This window comes from Oncorhynchus tshawytscha, linkage group LG12, assembly GCF_018296145.1.
Source record: "Oncorhynchus tshawytscha isolate Ot180627B linkage group LG12, Otsh_v2.0, whole genome shotgun sequence".
NCBI classification, from domain to species: Eukaryota; Metazoa; Chordata; class Actinopteri; order Salmoniformes; family Salmonidae; genus Oncorhynchus; species Oncorhynchus tshawytscha.
Window position 1 is genome coordinate 36,863,484 of NC_056440.1, and position 20,903 is coordinate 36,884,386.

A 20,903-nucleotide genomic window follows, 5' to 3' on the forward strand; every position below is an offset into this window, starting at 1 on the left:
GACAGAAATAGACAAACAAGACATCCAACATAGAATGCCCACTCAGATCACACCCTGACCAACCAAAACATAGAAACATACAAAGCAAACTATGGTCAGGGTGTGACAGAGTGTATATCATTTTGATCACTTTGTTTATGATTTGAGAGCAGTGTTTGATTTTGAACACAAGTAAAACTGTTTTGAGGCGAATGTTTCATTTTGCAAGAGGAGTCAGAGGTTATGTAAATAGTGCTTGAAGATGAGGTTTTGTGTTAATGTTTTCAGGAAATGGAGCAAGGTTTCAGAAATTGTTTTAGCAATTGAGAAAAACTGTAAGCTCTGCCACTCTGTGTGTGTGAGAGAGAGATAGAGAGAATTACTATGGACTGTAAACATCCTCTACAGTATCATGAACAACAGAGTCCAAAAAGGTCCTCAGTAAAAACAATATCCCCAGAAAACATCAAATTATCTTCTTACCAATATACCATATGACATACCACGTATACATCCTGTACACCCTTATTGACAAACAAACAGAACAAAACTAAAGTCTTTTCAATGCTTTGTCGATTTTCAAAAAAGCTTTTGACTCAATTTGGCATTAGGGTCTGCTATACAAATGGATGGAAAGTGGTGTTGGGGGGAAAACAAATTACATTATAAAATCAATGTACACAAACAACAAGTGTGCAGTTAAAATTGGCAATAAACACACAGATTTCCTTCCTCAGGGCCGTGGGATGAGACAGGGATGCAGTTTGAGCCCCACCCTCTTCAACATACTGTGTATATCAATTAATTGGCGAGGGCACTAGAACACCCGACCTCACCCTACTGGATTCGGAAATCAAATGTCTACTGTTTGCAGATGATCTGGGGCTTCTGTCCCCAACCAAAGATGGTCTACATTAGCACCCAGACCTTCTGCACAGATTCTGTCAGACTTGGGCCCTGACAGTGAATCTCAGTAAGACAAAAATAATGGTATTCCAAAGCAGGTCCAGTAGCCAGGACAACAAAAACAAATTCTATCTAGACACGATTGCCCTAGAGCACAAAGAATTATACCTACCGAGTTGTAAGTATTAACACCACAGGTACAGTTGAAGTCGGAAGTTTACATACACTTAGGTTGGTGTCATTAAAACACATTTTTCAACCACTCCACAAATTTCTTGTTAACAAACTATAGTTTTGGCAAGTCGGTTAGGACATCTACTTTGTGCATGACACAAGTAATGTTTCCAACAATTGTTTACAGACAGATAATTTCACTTGTCATTCACTGTATCACAATTCCAGTGGGTCAGAAGTTTACATGCACTAAGTTGACTGTGCCTTTAAACAGCTTGGAAAATTCCAGAAAATGATGTCATGGCTTTAGAAGCTTCTGATAGGCTAATTGACATCGTTGGAGTCAATTGGAGGTGTACCTGTGGATGTATTTCAAGGCCTACCTTCAAACTCACTGCCTCTTTGCTTGACATCATGGGAAAATCAAAAGAAATCAGCCAAGACCAAGAAAAAAAGGAAGAATAAAGAAGCCACTGCTCCAAAACCGCCATAAAAAAGCTAGACTACGGTTTGCAACTGCACATGGGGACAAAGATCGTACTTTTTGTAGAAATGTTCTCTGGTCTGATGCAACAAAAATAGAACTGTTTGGCCATAATGACCATTGTTATGTTTGGAGGAAAAAGGGGGATGCTTGCAAGCCGAAGAACACCATCCCAACCGTGAAGCACGGGGTGGCAGCGTCATCTTGTTGGGGGGGGTGCTTTGCTGCAGGAGGGACTGGTGCACTTCACAGAAGTGCAGATGGCAAAGTGGTGATCCTAACTGACCTAATACAGGGCATTTTTACTAGGATTAAATGTCAGGAATTGTGAAAAACTGAGTTTAAATGTATTTGGCTAAGGTGTATGTTAACTTCCGACTTCAACTGTAACTTCCACAAGGCTGTGAACAATCTAAGAGACAAGGCAATAAGGGTCTTCTACGCCATCAAAATAAACATTCAACTCGACATCCCAATTAGGATCTGGCTAAAAATACTTTTATGGTTGTGGGGTCTGGGGTCCGCTCACCAACCAAGAATTCAAAAAACACCCATTGAGACACTTCATGCAGAATTCTGCAAATATATACTGTGTGTACAGTGCAAAACCCCAAACAATGCATGCAGAGCCGAATTAGGACTATACCCTCTAGTAATCCAGATCCAGAAAAAGAGCCACCTAAACCACCTAAAAGGAAGGAATGCCCACACATTTCACCACAAGGCCCTCGTCTACAGAAAGATGAACCTAGAAAGAGTCTCCTCAGCCAGCCGGTTCACAATTAGACCCAACCAAATGATGAGATAGCAAAAAGATAACTATTTGTATCACTGGAAAGATTAAACCAAAAAAACAGAGCAAATTGGAATGCTATCTGGCCCTAAACAGAGAGTACACAGTGGCAAATCCTTGAATATGTACAGACTCCATGAGCATAGCCTTGCTATTAAGACAGGCCCCCATAGAAAGACAGGCTATGTGCCCACTGCCCACAAAATGAGGTGGAAATTGAGCTGCACTTCCTAACCTCTTGCCAAATGTACGACCACATTAGAGATGCATATATCCCACATATCAAACAGACCCACAAATAATTTGAAAACAAATCAAACATTGATAAACTCCTGTATCTGTTAGGCAAAGTACTGCAGTGTGCAGTCACAGCCCGTTGCCATGAGAAAAGGGCAACCAGTGGAGAACAAACAACATTGTAAATACCACCAATATTTATCTGTTTATTTATCTTCCCCTACATCCCCTTCTATTCCTACGACAACTATTTGCACATGTACATAGCTGATAATATAACACTTGAAATGTCTATCTTTTTAAACCTTTTTGAGTGCAATATCTACTGTTAAATTCAAATGTTTTTTTATTTATATTGTTTTATTTCTTCTCACTTTTGTTTATTTCACTTGCTTTGGCAATGTAAACACATTTCCCATGCCAATAAAGCGCCTTTGTGGCGTGCTGAGGAGCGACTGACTCCCCCGCCTGAGGGGCTGCTGTGGAACTGCAGCAGGCAGGGCTGGGATTCCTGGCTAACACCACCCCCTCACAGCCCTCCCAAACACAAACAAACACACGCACACACAAACACACACAGCCACTGCAATGCAGGAAGGAGCTTCCCTCTGCCCTGCGTGGGAGAGACACCAATCACTGCCTGACTCTCACCAAGTGAGCTGTGAGGGCGGACTGTTCAGGGAGGGGATCCCTCATTTCTCTCCATCTGCCTCTCTCTCTCTGTCTTTCTCTATGTCGGTTTATTTTTCTCTCTCGCTGTCTCTTTCTCTCTCTCACTGTCTCTCTCTTTTGCTCTCTCTCTTTTTCTGTATCTCTCTCTCTCCTCCTCTCTCCCTTCCTCTCTCTCTCCCTCCCTCCCATCCGTCACTCCCTCTCTCGTTAACAGGTCTTAAACAGCTAGTACCACACACACATGGAAGATGTGGGTGGAAGGAGGAAGATAAATAAAAGCCTCAGTCTCAACGACTCAATCCAGACTGTTGTGTTGTGTTTGTGACTTCACAGTGCAGTTAAAGGATTGGTTCACTATTATAGAATGAAATCTCTATTGTTTATGTAATTGGCATGTTATAGAAGGGTCCAGACACTTTTTCAGGGATTTCACTTGGTTTTGGGAAACTTATCCCACCCGCAGTAGAGTTCTTCATTGCTCGTTCTGCGCTATGGGGGCACCGGAGAAACATGAACAAAGTCTCCAAAAACACCCAAATACGTCCTTTAAGAAACGGCAAAGCTCTCAGTATAGTGATGCAGGTCTTTAGATGTTGTACACATGAAATTGTATAATTCTGAACTTTATCCACAACGTTATATTTCATTTTGTGTGACTCGAGCGTTTTCTCCTGTCAGCTGTGCTGGTAAGTTTCTCAAAACCAAATGAAATCGCAAATGTAGGTTTAAAAAAATTGTGAACAACTTGTTTAATGAGTAAGACCTCCCCCTCTTGGTAATTCATTCCAACCTTTGCCCAATCAGCACGAGGCCTATCTATTTCCAGGTTACTCATGGGAAAGAAGAATGGAAATGGGCCTCTTTAATTGGCTAGATAACAGATGGTGGTTTATGTGGTTACAAAAATCATCACATGCTCCTTTCAGCTTTTTTCCAGTGACTGTTTGATGATGTCAGTGCATTAGGAACAAGCACTGATTAAAATGAATGACACTCATTTGATTTCCCAATTGTCTTTCTGCAGGGGAACCTGGGTTGCATGTTGCTCCAAGATAGTGTCAGAAATATGATTGCTTCATGGTGTAACTATAGAGATCTGATGTTTGCACACACCACTGACTGTATTGCCAATATATACTTAAACATTTTTTTATAGCAAATTCATTCTTTTTTAAAGCTTATTTTGTGTCTGAAGTTTTCATTCTTAATGTAGAGGAAGCAAAGACTTGTAATACTCTCCAAAAAGCTTCACCCACAGCCAAGTCCCCAGCTGGGAGGCAGACTGCTGTCAGCATATGAGTGTTCCAGGCTCTGACATGTAGCTAAAACTGTATGTGTGCTCCCATGCTTGTCCGATAAGTATGTGTGTGTGTGTACCTGCAGGGAGTTTGCCAAGGAGCGTGAGCGTGTGGAGAAGAGGCAGGAGTTTCTGAAGCTTCGCAGGCAGCAGCAGATCGAGAGGGAGCTGACTGGATACCTGGAGTGGATATGCAAGGCAGGTCAGAATGCCCTCTACTCCCTCTCCTTTTTCATTTTAAGACCTAATACCCCTTTACTTTAATTCTTAAAGTTTACTTCAATATTGCTCAAGTTTTTGCTAAAGTTTTAGTTATAGGCAAACATGATTTGATATTATATGCAGTAATCTGCCACACATTCTCTTTTATATATATATTACATTGTGCTGACATAGCATTAGTCTAAGGGCTTTATGATATGCAATATTAAGTATGCTGATGGTGTGTGTGTGTGTGTGTGTGTGTGTGTGTGTGTGTGTGTGTGTGTGTGTGTGTGTGTGTGTGTGTGTGTGTGTGTGTGTGTGTGTGTGTGTGTGTGTGTGTGTGTGTGTGTGTGTGTGTGTGTGTGTGTGTGTGTGTGTGTGTGTGTGTGTGCTTGCGTGCGAACGAACGCGCATTGGTGAAAAAAGTATGCAATTGTCATACTTAAGTAAAAATATGGATAACTTCATAGAAAGTTACTCAAGTAAAAGTGAAAGTCACCCAGTAAAAAACTACTTGAGTAAAAGTCTAAAAGTATTTGGTTCTAAATATACGGTTCTTAAGTATCATAAGTAAATGTAATTGCAAAAATAAACTTAAGTATCAAGAGTAAAAGTATAAATCATTTCAAATTCCTTATATTAAGCAAAGCAGATGGCACAATTTTCTTGTTTTAAAAATGTACAGATAGCCAATGGAACACTCCAACACTCAGACATTATTTACCAAAGATGCATTTGTGTTTATTGAGTCCGACAGATCAGAGGCAGTAGTGATGACCACGTATTCTCTTGAAGTGTGTAATTTGGACTATTTCCCTGTCCTGCTAAGCATTCAAAACGTAATAAGTGATTTTATGTGTCAGGGAAAATGTATTGAGTAAAAAGTACAATATTTTCTTAAGGAATGTAGTGAAGTAAAGGTTGTCAAAAATATAAAAAGTAAAGTACAGATAACCCCAAAAAACGACTTGTAGTACTTCAAAGTATTTTTACTTAAGGACTTTATACCACTGTGTGTGTGTATGTGTTCATTATATGGTGTGTGTGGCTGACACCTGTGTATTTGTTTCAGAGGAAGTGATGCTGGCAGAGGAGGACAAGCACGCTGAAGAGAAGTCCCCTCTGGATGGAGCGTGGTACAAAAGGAAACACAATAACCCAGGTCAGGAGTATAACCAGGGCCCTGAGTTGGTCAAGTCAGACCACCTGATCTGATCAGGGGAAACTCAGTGCCTTGGTTATGAGCTTTATCCGAGTGTCGTCTCCCTGTGTTTGCCCAGGACTGCTTACCCAGTCTCCTCTCTGGCTGTGGCTGTAGATGTGTGAGGCTTTGGGCTGATGCCACCCACCCTCTCTGTGCTAAATATTGTGTGCTGTTGCTGTTATCAAGGCCTTGTTAGCACAACACAGAAATAATCAATGCCCAAGTGTGAACCCACAGTAATTATGGGTGTTGGGGCCACATGTAAATTGTATTACAATGGGAGAGAAGTGCACAGGGCCACAGTTCAGAGAGAGCCTGGCTGGGAGAGTGTGTTTGAGGGAACTGTGTTGCCAGTCGAGTTTGAATGGTCTGTTGAGCTAACAACACCTGAGAGGCCTCCCCTGAGATGCTTGTAGTAACAGTGTTTCACAAGCTATCATAGATGTGAAGGGCTCAAGTTGTGTGCTGCTTTTTCAAAAGGAAGTATGTTGCCTGATGGAAGTCCTGTAGTAATGCCCTGAGAGCTGATGTCATATCCATCAATCACACATACTGTGTATACATTATCTCCCTCGAACAAACAACACTAAGATACTTTTCACAAGGAAATCTGGTGTGGTACTAACCCTAAAGTATTGTTCTAATGTGTGTTCAGTGTTGAAAAGGGCAAAGAAGAGCAAGAATGACCTGATCAATGCTGAGGAGGGCGAGGACCACTTCACTGACATCTCATCTGTTGGTAAGGCCAACGCCCGTGACTCGGACCTCTTGATCAACGTGTCAGCTTTCACACTGCTCACCGCTGTATTCTGTTCTACCCAAGGATTTCTATATACTAGATGACTGATGCAGGGCACTGTTTTGAAGCCACCGTCCTGGCCATCTTGGTACCCCCACCATTGTAAAACTATTTTAGAAGCTCTAGAAATGCATGTATTAATGGAGAGCTTGGGACTATAAGGTTGTACCTGCCCAAAAGATGATTCTGAGATAATTAGCTTTAACATTCCGAAACTTAATTGGTTTGAATGGTGTCATCAATTTTTATCTTGTATTCTTTTGAACTTGGCAACATGAATTGGGGATATTTAGAGTACTACATACAGAGGACATGGAAAGAACAAGGCTCAGTCAATAAATACATGTGACTAAAATGCAGCTAGAACCTTATAGTCCCAAGCTCTCATAATGTCTACATTTGTTTTTCGACACATTCTTTCTATTAAAGACACCTTAATAAATGATTTACATTTATATACCTCTACTAGCTGTCTCATGTCACCAAATTCTGTCTCAAATGCAGCCTGGAACAATCTTTTTCTTAGACTGTGCTTCAATTGAATGATGTTGCATATCGAATCATTTTGTTTGTCTTTTGATTAGATTGTGGTGGTATTGGGCCTACTTCCTACAATGTGTATCAATTTGGGTTAAATACTAGCCTTCATAATGCAATAAGTAACTCAAATTTCTATACTTCCCAGTATGTGACATAAAGAATTCCTGGTTTTATCTATTCTGTTCGACAACTGCCCTTTAAGAATGACTAATGACAGAAGCATTACAATAGACTCTTATTTAAACAATTATAAAGTAATAATAAAAGAATCTCCAACTGTTCCCTGCTTTTTTTCAGATAGCTAACTATGTGTTTGAACTCCTCAGTCCCCCTGAATAAGTGATTATTAATACTCCTCAATTAGATCTGCATCACTGTACAGTAATTAAAGGGGAGTGGGTGGTTTGGCTCAGTATTAGAATCCCATACAAAAAAAAATATATGACAGGGAGAAGGAGAGGGAGATGGAGGGAGAAAGCGAAAAAGAGAGAGGGGAAAAAGGCACGCCTGACTTGGTGCTCAGTTTATGAGGCTCCACACCCGAGTTACATTTGGAGATGAAAATAGCCCAGGAAATGATGATTCTCCCTCTCCTCCTGGGCCACTAACGAGATGCTAATAGAACCATTTTTCACTTCTTTTTTTTTTGGTCCAGCCTCAAATTTGTGTTTAATTTAAGTTACAGATGGTTTATTATGGTCCAGGGGCTGGGAGGTGGAGGCAGGGGAGAAGGGAGAAGGGAGGAGGGCAGTGCACAGAGTTCTCTATGGATGAACTAGCCAGGACACTGAGAAGATACTGAACATTATGATGCAGAATTATTAAAGAGAAATGTAAAGGCAAATCTGCTTACGGTCATATTACAAATGCCCTCTACTTCACATACAAGTTGCTGTGTTTGGCCTGCTATGCTGTGGTTTGATTGAGCCATAGTGCACATTTTTGGGGTTTATTAGCTGTGATTTTGAATCTTTCCTCTCATTGAGTCTAATGACGTTTCGAGGCGGTCCCCACCAAGTGAAAACGTTCAGGTCATGAAGTGACATCAAAGTGATTTCATTGAGTCATACGGAATTGATGACTGTGTGACTTTATCTCCAGTTTGTGTGCTGTTCCCACCACTGTTCCTCCAGGGTCTCCGTTCGCCCGGGCCAGCCTGAAGAGCAGCAAGAACGGCAGTGCCTCCTACTTCCGGAGGAAAGAGAAGCGGCTCCGCTTCACCATCAGACACCTGGTCAAGGCTCAGAGCTTCTACTGGACAGTGCTGTGTCTGGTGGGCCTCAACACACTGTGTGTGGCCATCGTCCATTATGACCAGCCTGAGTGGCTCACATATGCACTGTGTAAGTCCTGCCCAACACCCGACCTGCGTGGGAGGGAATACTGTACCATTTGTTTTCCTACCATCGCCAACAGGACGTATCGTTCTATTTATTTGCTGTTTGTACAATGAAACCATCTACAGTGTGTTAGTTGTATTGAAACAGTGCCTTCACGTCAGACATCAGGGCGGTCATATTTGACTCAGTGAATTGATCTGTGTGTTATTCCATCTCCCTTGCAGATTTGGCAGAGTTTGTATTCCTGGGCTTGTTTCTGACTGAGATGTCCATGAAAATGTATGGACTAGGACCCATGAGCTACTTCCATTCGTCTTTCAACTGTTTTGACTTCGGAGTAAGTGAGACAGCGATCCAATCAAACCTGCACTTCTGAAATGTTTTATAGTAGAGAATGACATTGCATTGCATTACATTAGAGAGAACGCACATTTTTTGTAATTCAATGTACTCTCCTCCCAGGTGATTATAGGCAGTATTTTTGAGGTGATCTGGGCAGTTGTGAAACCTGGGGCCTCCTTCGGCATCAGCGTCCTGAGAGCTCTCCGTCTGCTCAGGATTTTCAAAGTCACTAAGTGAGCGATCCGTTACACCCTGATCCAAAACACGACATGATCACCTGTACATGACTCGATGGTATACCACTATCACCTCCTCATTCCTCCTCTTCATCCCCCTGCTGTAGGTACTGGAATTCTCTGAGGAACCTGGTGGTCTCTCTACTCAACTCCATGAAGTCCATCATCAGCCTGCTGTTCCTCCTCTTCCTCTTCATCGTGGTGTTCGCCCTACTGGGCATGCAGCTCTTTGGGGGACTGTGAGTCCACCCTTATTGCCTCTCACAGTAACCGTTCCTGTCCAGTACACACACTGTACTGTATTATTCATGGGTCCAGATTACCCATGGTGATATTCAACATTAGCCAGGTCCATTGTTGTTAGCATTACCATTAAGCTTGTGATACAATATAGATGTGCGTTGTTTTTACTACAGTACGTTGTTGCTCTAGTAGTATGGAGAGGAGAGAGTAACTGTAATGAAGGGCAAGGTTTTCATCCCCCCACTCTTTGAATTATTGAGCCCACTCAGAAACAGAGTAGATGGTCTCTGTGTTGTTCAATGGAGCAGGTGGCCTCTGTGTTGTTCAACTGAGTAGATGGTCTCTGTGTAGTTCAATGGACTAGATGGTCTCTGTGTTGCTCAACAGAGTAGAAGGTCTCTGTGTAGTTAATAATCCCGATAAATGCAGAAACACTCCAGTCATGTGATCTAAATGCACAAGTGGCAGGCAGAGAGGACATTACAAACAATAGATGCATGCAGTTGATCCAAAGAGAAATGACACTTGGCAGGCCTTGAAATGCCCAGCCTGGGAGTATGAACTACAGTACAATCACTCCCTGACATAATGGAAGCAGGATCTCTGTGTTGTTCATGGTCTTTCAGTGCAGTGTTCAGTAAGGATGTGTGTTCAGGCCCTTCCAGTGCAGTGCTCAGTCAGAGATAGATTAAGGACTAGTGGTTGTCAAGCTGCTTCACCCAGCCAGATCCAGCCAAAGCCTGCCCACTTCAAGCGGACCAGGAAATGTATGCTAGCCAAATCCACTTGAGCTGAGGTGTCCCATCCAGGTGCATGGATCATTATTCAGTATGCACTCTTTGAATAGAATTCATATTCAACATCATGCCTGTCCTAGTCAAAATAAAATAAACACATTTAGTGGGATATATACAATATTAGATGAACACTATACAGTAAGTCACTTGTTTTATCTATTGTGTAATATTGTATTGATCTGTTGTATTTTATGATGATTCGTTTGTACAGACGCACATATTTTTACCTCACAGTAGAGTGGAGGGTTGTCTGCAGACCTGCATTGTCTTTTCTCTAGTTGGGGAACTAATGAGAGCAGTACTAATGAATATCCGTCTATGCACCAAAGGATTTCAGGAAGCAGAGAGAGGACACACTTTGTTTGCTTTCTGCATGGTTCTCATTGTTGGAAGGTGTAATGAGGTCCCTGTAGATTCTTACAGAGCAATACAGAAAATCAAGATTAGCACAAGTTGTTGTGAAATCAGCCTTGACGGAGAGGTTTACGGGAGCCAACCGAGGGCTCTGGGCTCTGGGCTCTGGGCTCTGGCTCTGGGCTCTGGGCTCTGGCTCTGGGCTCAGGGCTCTGACAGTGGCAAGATGTACGATGCCTATTGTGCTGGAGCAACACAATAATAAACTAGGACTAAGTGGGGTTCTTCTCATCTTCTCAATTTCCATGGTGATGAGGGATTATACAATCTAGAGTGTGAACCTGTGTTCTAACATGTGTTCTAAGCTGTGTTCTAACCTGTGTTCTGTGTTTCTTCCTGCAGGTTTAATTTTGACGAGGAGACGCCAACAACAAACTTTGACACCTTTCCAGCAGCCATTCTCACAGTTTTCCAGGTGAAGTTCACAAAAGAAGCTAAATGAAGTTGGATTTTTGTCTTCCTTTTGAAATTCCTTTATTTCATGCTATAACTACTGTAATACCAATAGCAAAATCCGTGTAACAATGTGTTTGTGTGTCTCCCAGATTCTGACAGGAGAGGACTGGAATGCGGTGATGTATCATGGGATAGAGTCCCAGGGGGGCGTGCGCCGGGGAATGTTCTCCTCCATCTACTTCATTGTTCTGACCCTGTTTGGAAACTGTATCCTCTCTGGATGATCGACCTGCATTGATTAACCTGATTAACTGTCAAGCATCATGACTTCAGAGCTCTGTGATAGTATCATGATTTAGCGTTGATTTGTAAGCTATACGAATATATATATATATATCCACACTGTATAAGATCCAATGTAAATATTGATTGACTCATTAACCGTTTGAACTTTCCTGACACCTCACTGATCAGACACTCTCCTCAATGTCTTCTTGGCCATCGCTGTTGACAACCTTGCAAACGCACAGGAGCTCACTAAGGTAGAGTACATACTGCAGTAGGGCTTCCAGCCTCTGTGTTCTGTGACTGGAACCTCCCCTCCCTGGAGTCCCTGAGAACCCTGGATAGAGAGACAGAGAGACGTGTTCCCCTGATGATCCGTCACGAAAGGCAGCTGTCTGATCAAATGCCATGAATTTCATTCCCGTATTTATGTTTGTTGAATATGACAGTGAATATTCCTATTAGGATATATAGTGCCTTGCTTTATTGGTTCCTTAACCCTGTCGCACGGGGCCGTTCTGGGATGACGGATGTTTGTCCTGGTCAATAACTCAAGGTAATGAACCTCCCAACTGGTTGTAGGATTTGCGACCATTCATAATAATACACCTATTGGGAAGAGGTTTAAATCTTTGCGGCCACACCAGAGAGAGGTGAAGGCCTTTTTTTTGGCTTGTGGCAGGGCTTATCATCATGAAACCATTGATGGCCCACCTACCCACCCCTGAGTGGTCTCCGTTCCTCACTGTGTTTGTGCTCCTCAGGATGAGGAAGAGCAGGAGGTGGCCATCACCAAGAAGATGGCCCTCCAGAAGGCCAAGGAGGTCAAGGAGGTCAGCCCCATGTCGGCCGCAAACATCTCCATCACAGCGTAAGTCATGATCAGGCGTTTGATACAGTTTCCCCCTTGCTACCCCCCCTGCTCTCCCTCTCTCATACCCCTACCACAGATCAAACCTCCCTCAAACACCCTCCCTCAGATCAAACTTCCCTCCCCTACACCCCCTTTCACAGATCAAACCTCCCTCCCACCCCTTTCACGGATCAAACCTCCTCCCACCCCCTCCCACAGATCCTCTCCCCCTCCCTCACACCCCCTTTCACAGATCAAACCTCCATCACACCCCCTCTCACAGATCAAACCTCCCCCCTCACACCCGCTCCTACAGGTCAAACCTCCCTCCCTCACACCCCTCCCACAGATCCTCCCTCCCTCACATCCCCTTTCACAGATCAAACCTCCCTCCCACAGATCAAACCTCCCTCCCTCCCACCCCCTCCCACAGATCAAACCTCCCTCCCTCACACCCCTTCCCACAGATAAAACCTCCCTCCCTCACACCCCTTCCCACAGATCAAACCTCCCTCCCTCACACCCCTCCCACAGCCCTGCCTCCCAGACACACCACACTGTCTCCCACTCCTGAGAGATGCTCTTTTATATTGAAGTGTGTCTACATGGGATTGTATCTGTTGTTTGTGGCTTTATGTTGTGTTATTCTGTCTGGACAGCCATTTTTTTCAGTTGATTGTGCTCTTCTGAGGAGTTACATAGGATTTAACCCTTCTGTTCCCAATGTCTGTTGTTTTGATAGATCATGTGTTCTCTCTGAGTCACTGAAGGGCTCAACATTGTAAGTGTGTTGAGAAGCAGTTGATAAAAGGCTTAATGCCTGCTAAGACCTTGACTAGGGTCAGAGACACCTTAATACTCTGGCTCCCACCCCCACATAGGCTACACAGCATCCTGTACACAGGCCAACATGGAGCGGACAGGGCAATGCCAGCAAGGTAATTTCCTCAACAGTGAGCCCAGATTGTGCATGCAACGCTGTACATTCAGACACATGGTTCTGGTGACAGGGGAACCTCTGGTGTATGCCTTTGTAGGAACCCTTACCACTAATCTCTCTTGGAATGACAGGCACTTAACCTGAAATGTAAATTGAGCGAAAAAGAAATAGATAGTCCACATAAGATTTGGCACATTTCAGTCATTGTATGGGCACCGTATCCTTGTATTGCCATTCACCAGTATGTACTGTATAACACCTGTAATTAGTGTATTCATAGTCGACGGTAGCAGGATATGTGATTCTGTCATTGTTTTAAATGTTTTGTCTTAAATGTTTCAAAGCACTGTTTTATCTTGTTATTTAAAAAATGTAATGTAGCCATTGGTTTGTTGAATCTTCTTATTAATATCGGCTTTGGGAATTTCTTCCTCCGCATTTCCTCAACGGAAATATACATGTAATGTATAATTGGACTTGAAATATGGCCCCTATAAATTGGTCTCTGCGATGCGAAATAGGACTTTTTTCGCTACTTGTCTTGGAGGTTGAAAGTCTCAAAGCTGCTCCTCTCGTTCCTTTGTTAACTCATTCTGTTGGTCTCAAACTGAGACTCCCGTTGAGTTGACGTGCAGGGGGAGAGTCAGGGACAGACAGGCGGACGGCTGGACAGCGGGGGCCCTGTCCTCCTTCTGACCCTGACCTCTCCCCCCTCTTTTGTTCTCCCTCCCCCTGTCTTTTGTTTTTTTTTGCATGTGCAGTTTTGTAAAGCAAAGTCAAGGTGCACTCTCTAGCAGCTCGTCCGTCTGCAGCGTTAATTCACTGTGAGTGTTTACTCTCCGTTACACTTTACCTCATCACCCTCCTCCTCCCTAGCTTTGGTCCTATACTGTATGTACAGTACCACAATTCTTCTATTGTTTGTGCTAGAGCGCAAACACACTGCACCACCCGGCTACCTCACCTCCCCTCCCCTCCGTCTCCCCTTTGACTCCCAGCTGTTTCCCCTGAGCATTGAGTCATATACCATTGTGAGTTTCCCTCTGTGTTGAATTGTAGCAGATGAATGTGGCAGCCTTTTTTCCGTAACAGGTATTTTGAGATTGGTATGCTCGTTTTGTATGTACGTTCGCTGTGATTGATACTGTACATCTGCACTTGTTGTTAGTGACTGAACTCACCTCATGACCTCCCTCTCTAAAGAATGACTTTACAGCCCTCCTATTTTTACCTCTTCATCTCAGACTGAGATGATCTCCCTCTCTCTCATCGCTGTACTCTGTCCGTGTACTCAACGGTGGTCTGAGCAGACAGAGTATACTGGGGTGGTTTTCAAATCAAATATATTTATCTGTTATTTTTTTACCAATAATTACAGGGGTGAGTAGGGGGATGAATGAGCCAATTGTAAACTGGGGATTATTAGGTGACCGTGATGGTTTGAGGGCCGGATTGGAAATTTAGCCAGGACGCCGGGGTTAACACCCCTACTCTTACGATAAGTAAAGCCCTTCTTACATCAGCTGATATCTCAAAGTGCTGTACAGAAACCCAGCCTAAAACCCCAAACAGCAAGCAATGCAGGTGTAGAAGCACGGTGGCTAGGAAAAACTCCCTAGAAAGGCCAGAACTTAGAAAGAAACCTAGAGAGGAACCAGGCTATGAGGGGTGGCCAGTCCTCTTCTGGCTGTGCCGGGTGGAGATTATAACAGAACATGGCCAAGATGTTCAAACGTTCATAGATGACCAGCAGGGACAAATAATAATAATCACAGTGGATGTCGAGGGTGCAACAGGTCAGCACCTCAGGAGTAAATGTCAGTTGGCTTTTCATAGCCGATCATTCAGAGTATCTCTACCACTCCTGCTGTCTCTAGAGAGTTGAAAACAGCAGGTCTGGGACAGGTAGCACGTCCGGTGAACAGGTCAGGGTTCCATAGCCGCAGGCAGAACAGTTCTGTTCTGGGTTGTGTGGGTTGGGTTGGGCTGGGCTGGGTTGACAGCAGGCTTGTGCCGTATCAAGCAGACTGCGAGACGCTCTCTGTCGCTGGCACTCAGTGAGTCAGAAGTTCCATTTGAGCAGCTCTGTAAAGGCCACCATGTACCTTACAACCAGATGCTACAGCCAGGCAGCTGGAGAGGCAAAACACAAGCGCGCACACACACACCCTGCCTGTAACGCCAGAAGCCCTTTGTTTGGCAAAGTACCATGTCCCTCTTTTATATTAGGGACTAGTTTTTCTCATTACTAGAGGATAAGGATTGGAAGGAAGGTAACTTGGGGGTAGGATTGTTTAAGATATAGTCAAGTACTAAGTCTACTTTCTGTAGTGCCGTTCATTTTGTCTTCTTTATTTTCTGTTCTACTCCCAGTGAAGTAAGTCCTTTGGTGTCTGTGTTATGTTGTCGCCCCGTGTTTCTCCTCTGTCAGTCTTTCTAAGCTCTTGTTTTCCCCCGTGTCTTTGTTTCCAATGTCTCCTAGCCTGTTAATGCCTCTTAGTCTGTCCCTGGTGTGTTTCAATGTGCTCCTTCATGTGTTGTAGGAGTTATGTCTGCTCCCCAGTCCATCACTACTTGAGGTAAACTAACTTACTGTACGATGGCCATGACAGTCTATTTGTATAACATTACATAACTTCCCGGTGATGATCATCCTCATGTTTACAGGATGGAATAAACATCTTGTCTTGCTTCTTTACTTTGCGCTACATTAGCTTGATCATTCCCTCCTTGTAGTGTACCGTACACGATACTGTAAATTCACTCAAATAATCCCCTGCCAGCTCTCCATTCACCCCTAACCAGATACCTCAGTTTAGAGCTTACTCTGTTCTCAGTGTACTACATGGAGGGTAAGTAGCGGAGGGTAGATTGGAGCCCTGGGGTTTAACATTCCCACAATGCTAGCACAAGTAGACATGGTAGACGCTTTCATGCCGTTGTACCCTATGAAAGTTCATTCTGCTTTCTACACAGTGGAGGAAGTCACGTTGGATGTATCTGTATAAGGGTGGTCTATATGGCATCGGTAGACTACTGATTTACAATGCATGTGTTCAACCATTTCAAAGTGCTCTACAGACATTGACAGGGCAAGTCAACTGAAGCATGCTTGGCCTGTCCATATAGTCTCTCTTTTTACATGTGGTAATGGAGAGGGACTGTTTTTCTGTGAATAAACCTCCATTGCACTTCCATACTGTACGTCATTCAGCATGCAGGGGTTTATCTGTTATGACGTGTGATGTATTCTAGAATGATTCTTTTCAAATACATGAAATACATATCAATCGCACAGTAAAAGACAGGTTCAATGTACCCTGATAAAGGTGAACTGCCCTGTCTGTCCACCTGCAGTAAGGAGCAGCAGAAGTCTCTGAAGATGATGTCAGTGTGGGAGCAGCGAACCACTCAGCTGAGGAGACACAACCTGCGGGCCAGCAGTGAGGCCCTGTACAGCGAGCTGGACCCTGAGGAGAGGCTTCGTATGTCCTCCGCCCTGCACATCCGCCCTGACATGAAGACCCACCTGGACCGGCCCCTGGTGGTGGAACCCCATGACGGCCCCGGCCCTATGGGCCAACACAAGCCCCGGACCCCTGAGGAGACGGATACCCCTGAGGACCTGGCCGGCCCCCAGCCACGCAGGCACCACCGCCACCGGGACAGGGAGAGACCCATCGACGAAGCCAATGAGAATGGTGATCCAGGCAAAGAGGGTAGGCACCATGTCCACCACAGTCGTAGCAAGGACCCAGAAGGCACCCGAGGCAAGGAGGGGAAGAGTGAGCGGTCGCGCAGCCGAGAGGGGGGCAAGAGGCACCACCACCAGACCTTAGTGGACGAGGGAGGAGGAGGAGGGGGGACGGGGGAGAGAGAGCACCGCCACCACCACTCCCACAGACAGGCCAGAGAAGGCAACGGCACTGTCAACAGCGGAGGCAAGGGCGAGCGCAGGTCACGCCACAAAGATGGCCGCTCGGGAGAGAGGTGCTCCAGGGGAGAGAACGGAGCCAATGGGGAGAGGAGGAGACACAAGACCCACGGCTCAAGGGGCCAGTCCACACTGGAGGGAGAGGACCACAGTGAGAGAGAGAAGGGGAGGGGCCACAGGTAAGACTGGCTCTGTCCCTGGCTGTCTCTGTTACTTCTCAGATTATTTTTTACACGACTGCAAATCTATAGGATACATCATTTTGTACTGATAAAAGCACATCACACAACATTATTTTAGATGTGTCTACCTCGTACCAGAGCTCCATGACTTGTGATCTATGGTAATTGTATCTGTTTCCCAGGAACAGATATGTGGAGTCTGAGGGCGACTCCCTGGCCATCAGCCCCCAGCAGGATCCTGGAGATCAGAGGTGGGGCACAGAGGGACCTGAAGACTCAGACAACCAGAGGAACGTCAGACGGACTGGACAGACGGCCGTCAACATCCCCCCTGTCACCATCACCCCCCCACCCGGGGAGACTACCCTTATACCCAGTCAGTATCAACCTTAACACTAACCCTTATCCCCAGTCAGTACCGCAAACCTATTTTCCCTCTAATATTGTTACTTCAGTGTCTTGTGTTTCTGAGGTGTATGTAAACCTTTGTGTCTGTGTCCCAGTGAACAGTATAGACTGTGAAACCATGCCTATGAACGAGGAGAAGAAGACCCTGGAGGAGCGGACTCAGAGTGGACCCAGACCCATCCTGCCTTACAGCTCCATGTTTGTGTTTGGCCAGGCCAACGTGTGAGTGGCCTGCGTGGACAGCTCTACACAACACTGCTCTGTGCTACACAACTCACACCATTCATGCCACAAACACTCTGCCTTCCATGTAGCAAGTCCCTGCATGTTGACATTGTCATCTGGCCCCACTTTTAACTCCTTTAGCGAAGCTGTTAAAATGTTACACTAAAGCACTTTCCTTTAAGTCCACACACTCAGTCAAATATTCATCTTTGTAGATGACTTGTAAACCTTTGCCTAAACCTACAATCAATTAATAGAAAACAAAAGCAGCAGCAGCCAGCCAGCCAATGTTATAGCCCGTCTATATGCAGCCAGCCAGCCAATGTTATAGCCCGTCTATATGCAACCAGCCAACCAATGTTATAGCCCGTCTATATGCAGCCAGCCAGCCAATGTTATAGCCCGTCTATATGCAGCCAGCCAGCCAGCCAATGTTATAGCCTGTCTATATGCAGCCAGTCCAGCCAGCCAACCAATGTTATAGCCCGTCTATGCAGCCAGCCAGCCAACCAATGTTATAGCCCGTCTATATGCAGCCAGCCAGCCAGCCAATGTTATAGCCCGTCTATATGCAGCCAGCCAGCCAATGTTATAGCCCGTCTATATGCAGCCAGCCAGCCAATGTTATAGCCTGTCTATATGCAGCCAGCCAGCCAATGTTATAGCCCGTCTATATGCAGCCAGCCCAGCCAGCCAACCAATGTTATAGCCCATCTATGCAGCCAGCCAGCCAACCAATGTTATAGCCCGTCTATATGCAGCCAGCCAGCCAGCCAATGTTATAGCCCGTCTATATGCAGCCAGCCAGCCAATGTTATAGCCTGTCTATATGCAGCCAGCCAGCCAATGTTATAGGCAGTCTATATGCAGCCAGCCAGCCAGCCAATGTTATAGGCAGTCTATATGCAGCCAGCCATTACTAGGAACAGTGTCTACATTAGTCTCTCAGGTGAGCTGTTTTTGGACTATAGGATCTCTCTCTCTCTCTCTCTCTCTCTCTCTCTCTCTCTCTCTCTCTCTGTCTCTCTCTCTCTTTCTTCCTCTCTCTCTCTCTCTCTCTCTCTCTCTCTTTCTTCCTCTCTCTCTCTTTCTCTCTCTCTCCAGGGTGCGGCGTCTGTGTCATTATATTGTCAGCCTGCGGTACTTTGAGATGTGTATCCTGGTAGTGATATCCATGAGTAGCATTGCATTGGCTGCAGAGGACCCTGTCCAGGCCAACGCTCCGCGCAACAATGTGAGTCTACGCACACACACACCCACACACACAGGAAGTCATGCCAGACACACACAACCTGAAATGGTCCATCCACACAGACAGTGTGGTGAAGAAGGCGCAACTGCTCCTATCCAACAGAAATTTGGCTTGGCCCAACCGAGCCACGGCCTGTTCACCCCACTGGCATCTAGAAGGTGGAGACAGTACAGGTGCATTAGAGCTGGGACCAAGAGTTTGAAAAACAGAGATTGAACACTGGTCACTTTAATTAAGCGATAAGGCACCCGAGGCAGTGCTGTACCATGAATACAGTCACAGGTAAGTGCTGTTGTTCGGCCCAAAGCGATAGTGGAGGGCCCGTCAACCCATTTACCTGTGACTGTATTCATGGTACAGTACTGCCTCGGGTGCCTTATCGCTTTTAGAAAACTCTTACCAACATACTAAAATAACAGTGAATTACATATTTTGATTAATTCAAACATAATTTTGACAAGTCAATCCATTCAATATCATTCATCCACCAGAAGATATAGTCCCGAACAGAAATCTGGTTATTAGTTATTTTGGTCATGTTGCTACAGACGCTCCGGTCCTTAATTACTTTTGCAAAGTCGCTATGCGAAAGGACCAGTTGTCCATTCTAAACGAAATGGTTGCTATGCGGGCTTCTTGTCCATTGCTAGCCAAGCCAAATTCAGCTCACTCAGTTCACGTCAAACATTGAACCTGGAATGACAGTTCACTAGCTGCATTTATGTGTTTGACCTTTTTTGCTTCTTCTTCTGTCGGCACTTACTTGGATATGTCCCATGATAATGATGTGGCTAAGACCAGGCTGTCTGGTCTCGTCTGGGCACCGTTCACTCTATGGTGCTACAGAGATCGAATTTCCAAAAGTGAAACATTGTTTCCTACAGGTCGGACAGGCAGACACTGCGAGGCTTATATTAACCCCCGCAGTACCAATCCAAATACTAGGCCGGAAGCAAAGGGAAGCAATGTGCGTGTAGAGATAAATACAAGAGAGGATTCAGACCGCAACCTAAACATGGTGTTCTTGTGGATGGAACCGTTAGCAAGCATACGTGTGTCTCTGATGGCCAATGCAGCACTTATAATTCATTGATGATGTCCTCGAAGCCGGTGTTTTGAGGAGTTATTGTCACGGGGGTGTTCGTCTCGGGCCGGCAAACCGTGCCAATATATCCTCCAAACACCGGCTTTCGAAGGCATTATCCCTTTTATACAACGGGTTACCAATATATTCAAATAATGATTGACATATTTTTATGATGATTCATGATTTCGACTGGCTGAGAAAAGCTGCCATCCTGTCTGTCTTGTCCCGACTCCTGACACATTCATTAACATGGGACAGCTGGAGATCCAATTTCAATATTGAAACAATGTTGCAAATGTTGGAGAGACAGACAGCAAGGTTATTACCAGTAGACTCTGCTGTTGAAAACCAAACGCTCGTCTAAAAGACATGGGAGATGATGTCTAGATGCTTTTTACAGTGTTGATCTTGTATATAAATTGCCTGGCTGGGCTGATGAGACAGTGGATTGAGCAGTCAGATGGAACAGAGTAAATAGGCATTTCAACGTCATAGATTTAGCCGGTGGTAACCAATTAGTATCCAGGATTAGACTCACCCATTGTATAATTAAGCAATACGGCCCGAGGGGGTGTGGTATATGACCAAGATACCATGGCTAAGGGCTGTTCTTATGCACGATGCAACTCAGAGTGCCTGGACACAGCCCTTAGCTGTGGTAAATTGGCCATATATCACAA

The 20,903-nt window shown here is 44.8% G+C and overlaps 1 protein-coding gene across 2 annotated transcripts in view; it reads left to right on the top strand.

The window, feature by feature from the left end:
• Window positions 1–20,903, top strand: part of LOC112263104 (voltage-dependent N-type calcium channel subunit alpha-1B-like) — a 146,432-nt gene that overhangs the window by 80,644 nt on the left and 44,885 nt on the right. The window contains exons 8-24 of one of the 2 annotated variants that reach the window (XM_042294885.1): window positions 4,629–4,744; window positions 5,819–5,908; window positions 6,606–6,687; window positions 8,412–8,632; window positions 8,854–8,966; window positions 9,092–9,204; window positions 9,315–9,446; window positions 11,004–11,076; window positions 11,207–11,324; window positions 11,532–11,599; window positions 12,107–12,213; window positions 13,077–13,133; window positions 13,897–13,959; window positions 16,493–17,248; window positions 17,434–17,627; window positions 17,755–17,881; window positions 18,989–19,118. In XM_042294885.1, the coding sequence (XP_042150819.1) occupies window positions 4,629–4,744; window positions 5,819–5,908; window positions 6,606–6,687; window positions 8,412–8,632; window positions 8,854–8,966; window positions 9,092–9,204; window positions 9,315–9,446; window positions 11,004–11,076; window positions 11,207–11,324; window positions 11,532–11,599; window positions 12,107–12,213; window positions 13,077–13,133; window positions 13,897–13,959; window positions 16,493–17,248; window positions 17,434–17,627; window positions 17,755–17,881; window positions 18,989–19,118 (2,560 nt within the window). Of the gene's footprint in view, window positions 1–4,628; window positions 4,745–5,818; window positions 5,909–6,605; window positions 6,688–8,411; window positions 8,633–8,853; window positions 8,967–9,091; window positions 9,205–9,314; window positions 9,447–11,003; window positions 11,077–11,206; window positions 11,325–11,531; window positions 11,600–12,106; window positions 12,214–13,076; window positions 13,134–13,896; window positions 13,960–16,492; window positions 17,249–17,433; window positions 17,628–17,754; window positions 17,882–18,988; window positions 19,119–20,903 lie in introns of those variants that run through there. The other variant, XM_042294884.1, reaches the window with a different exon arrangement.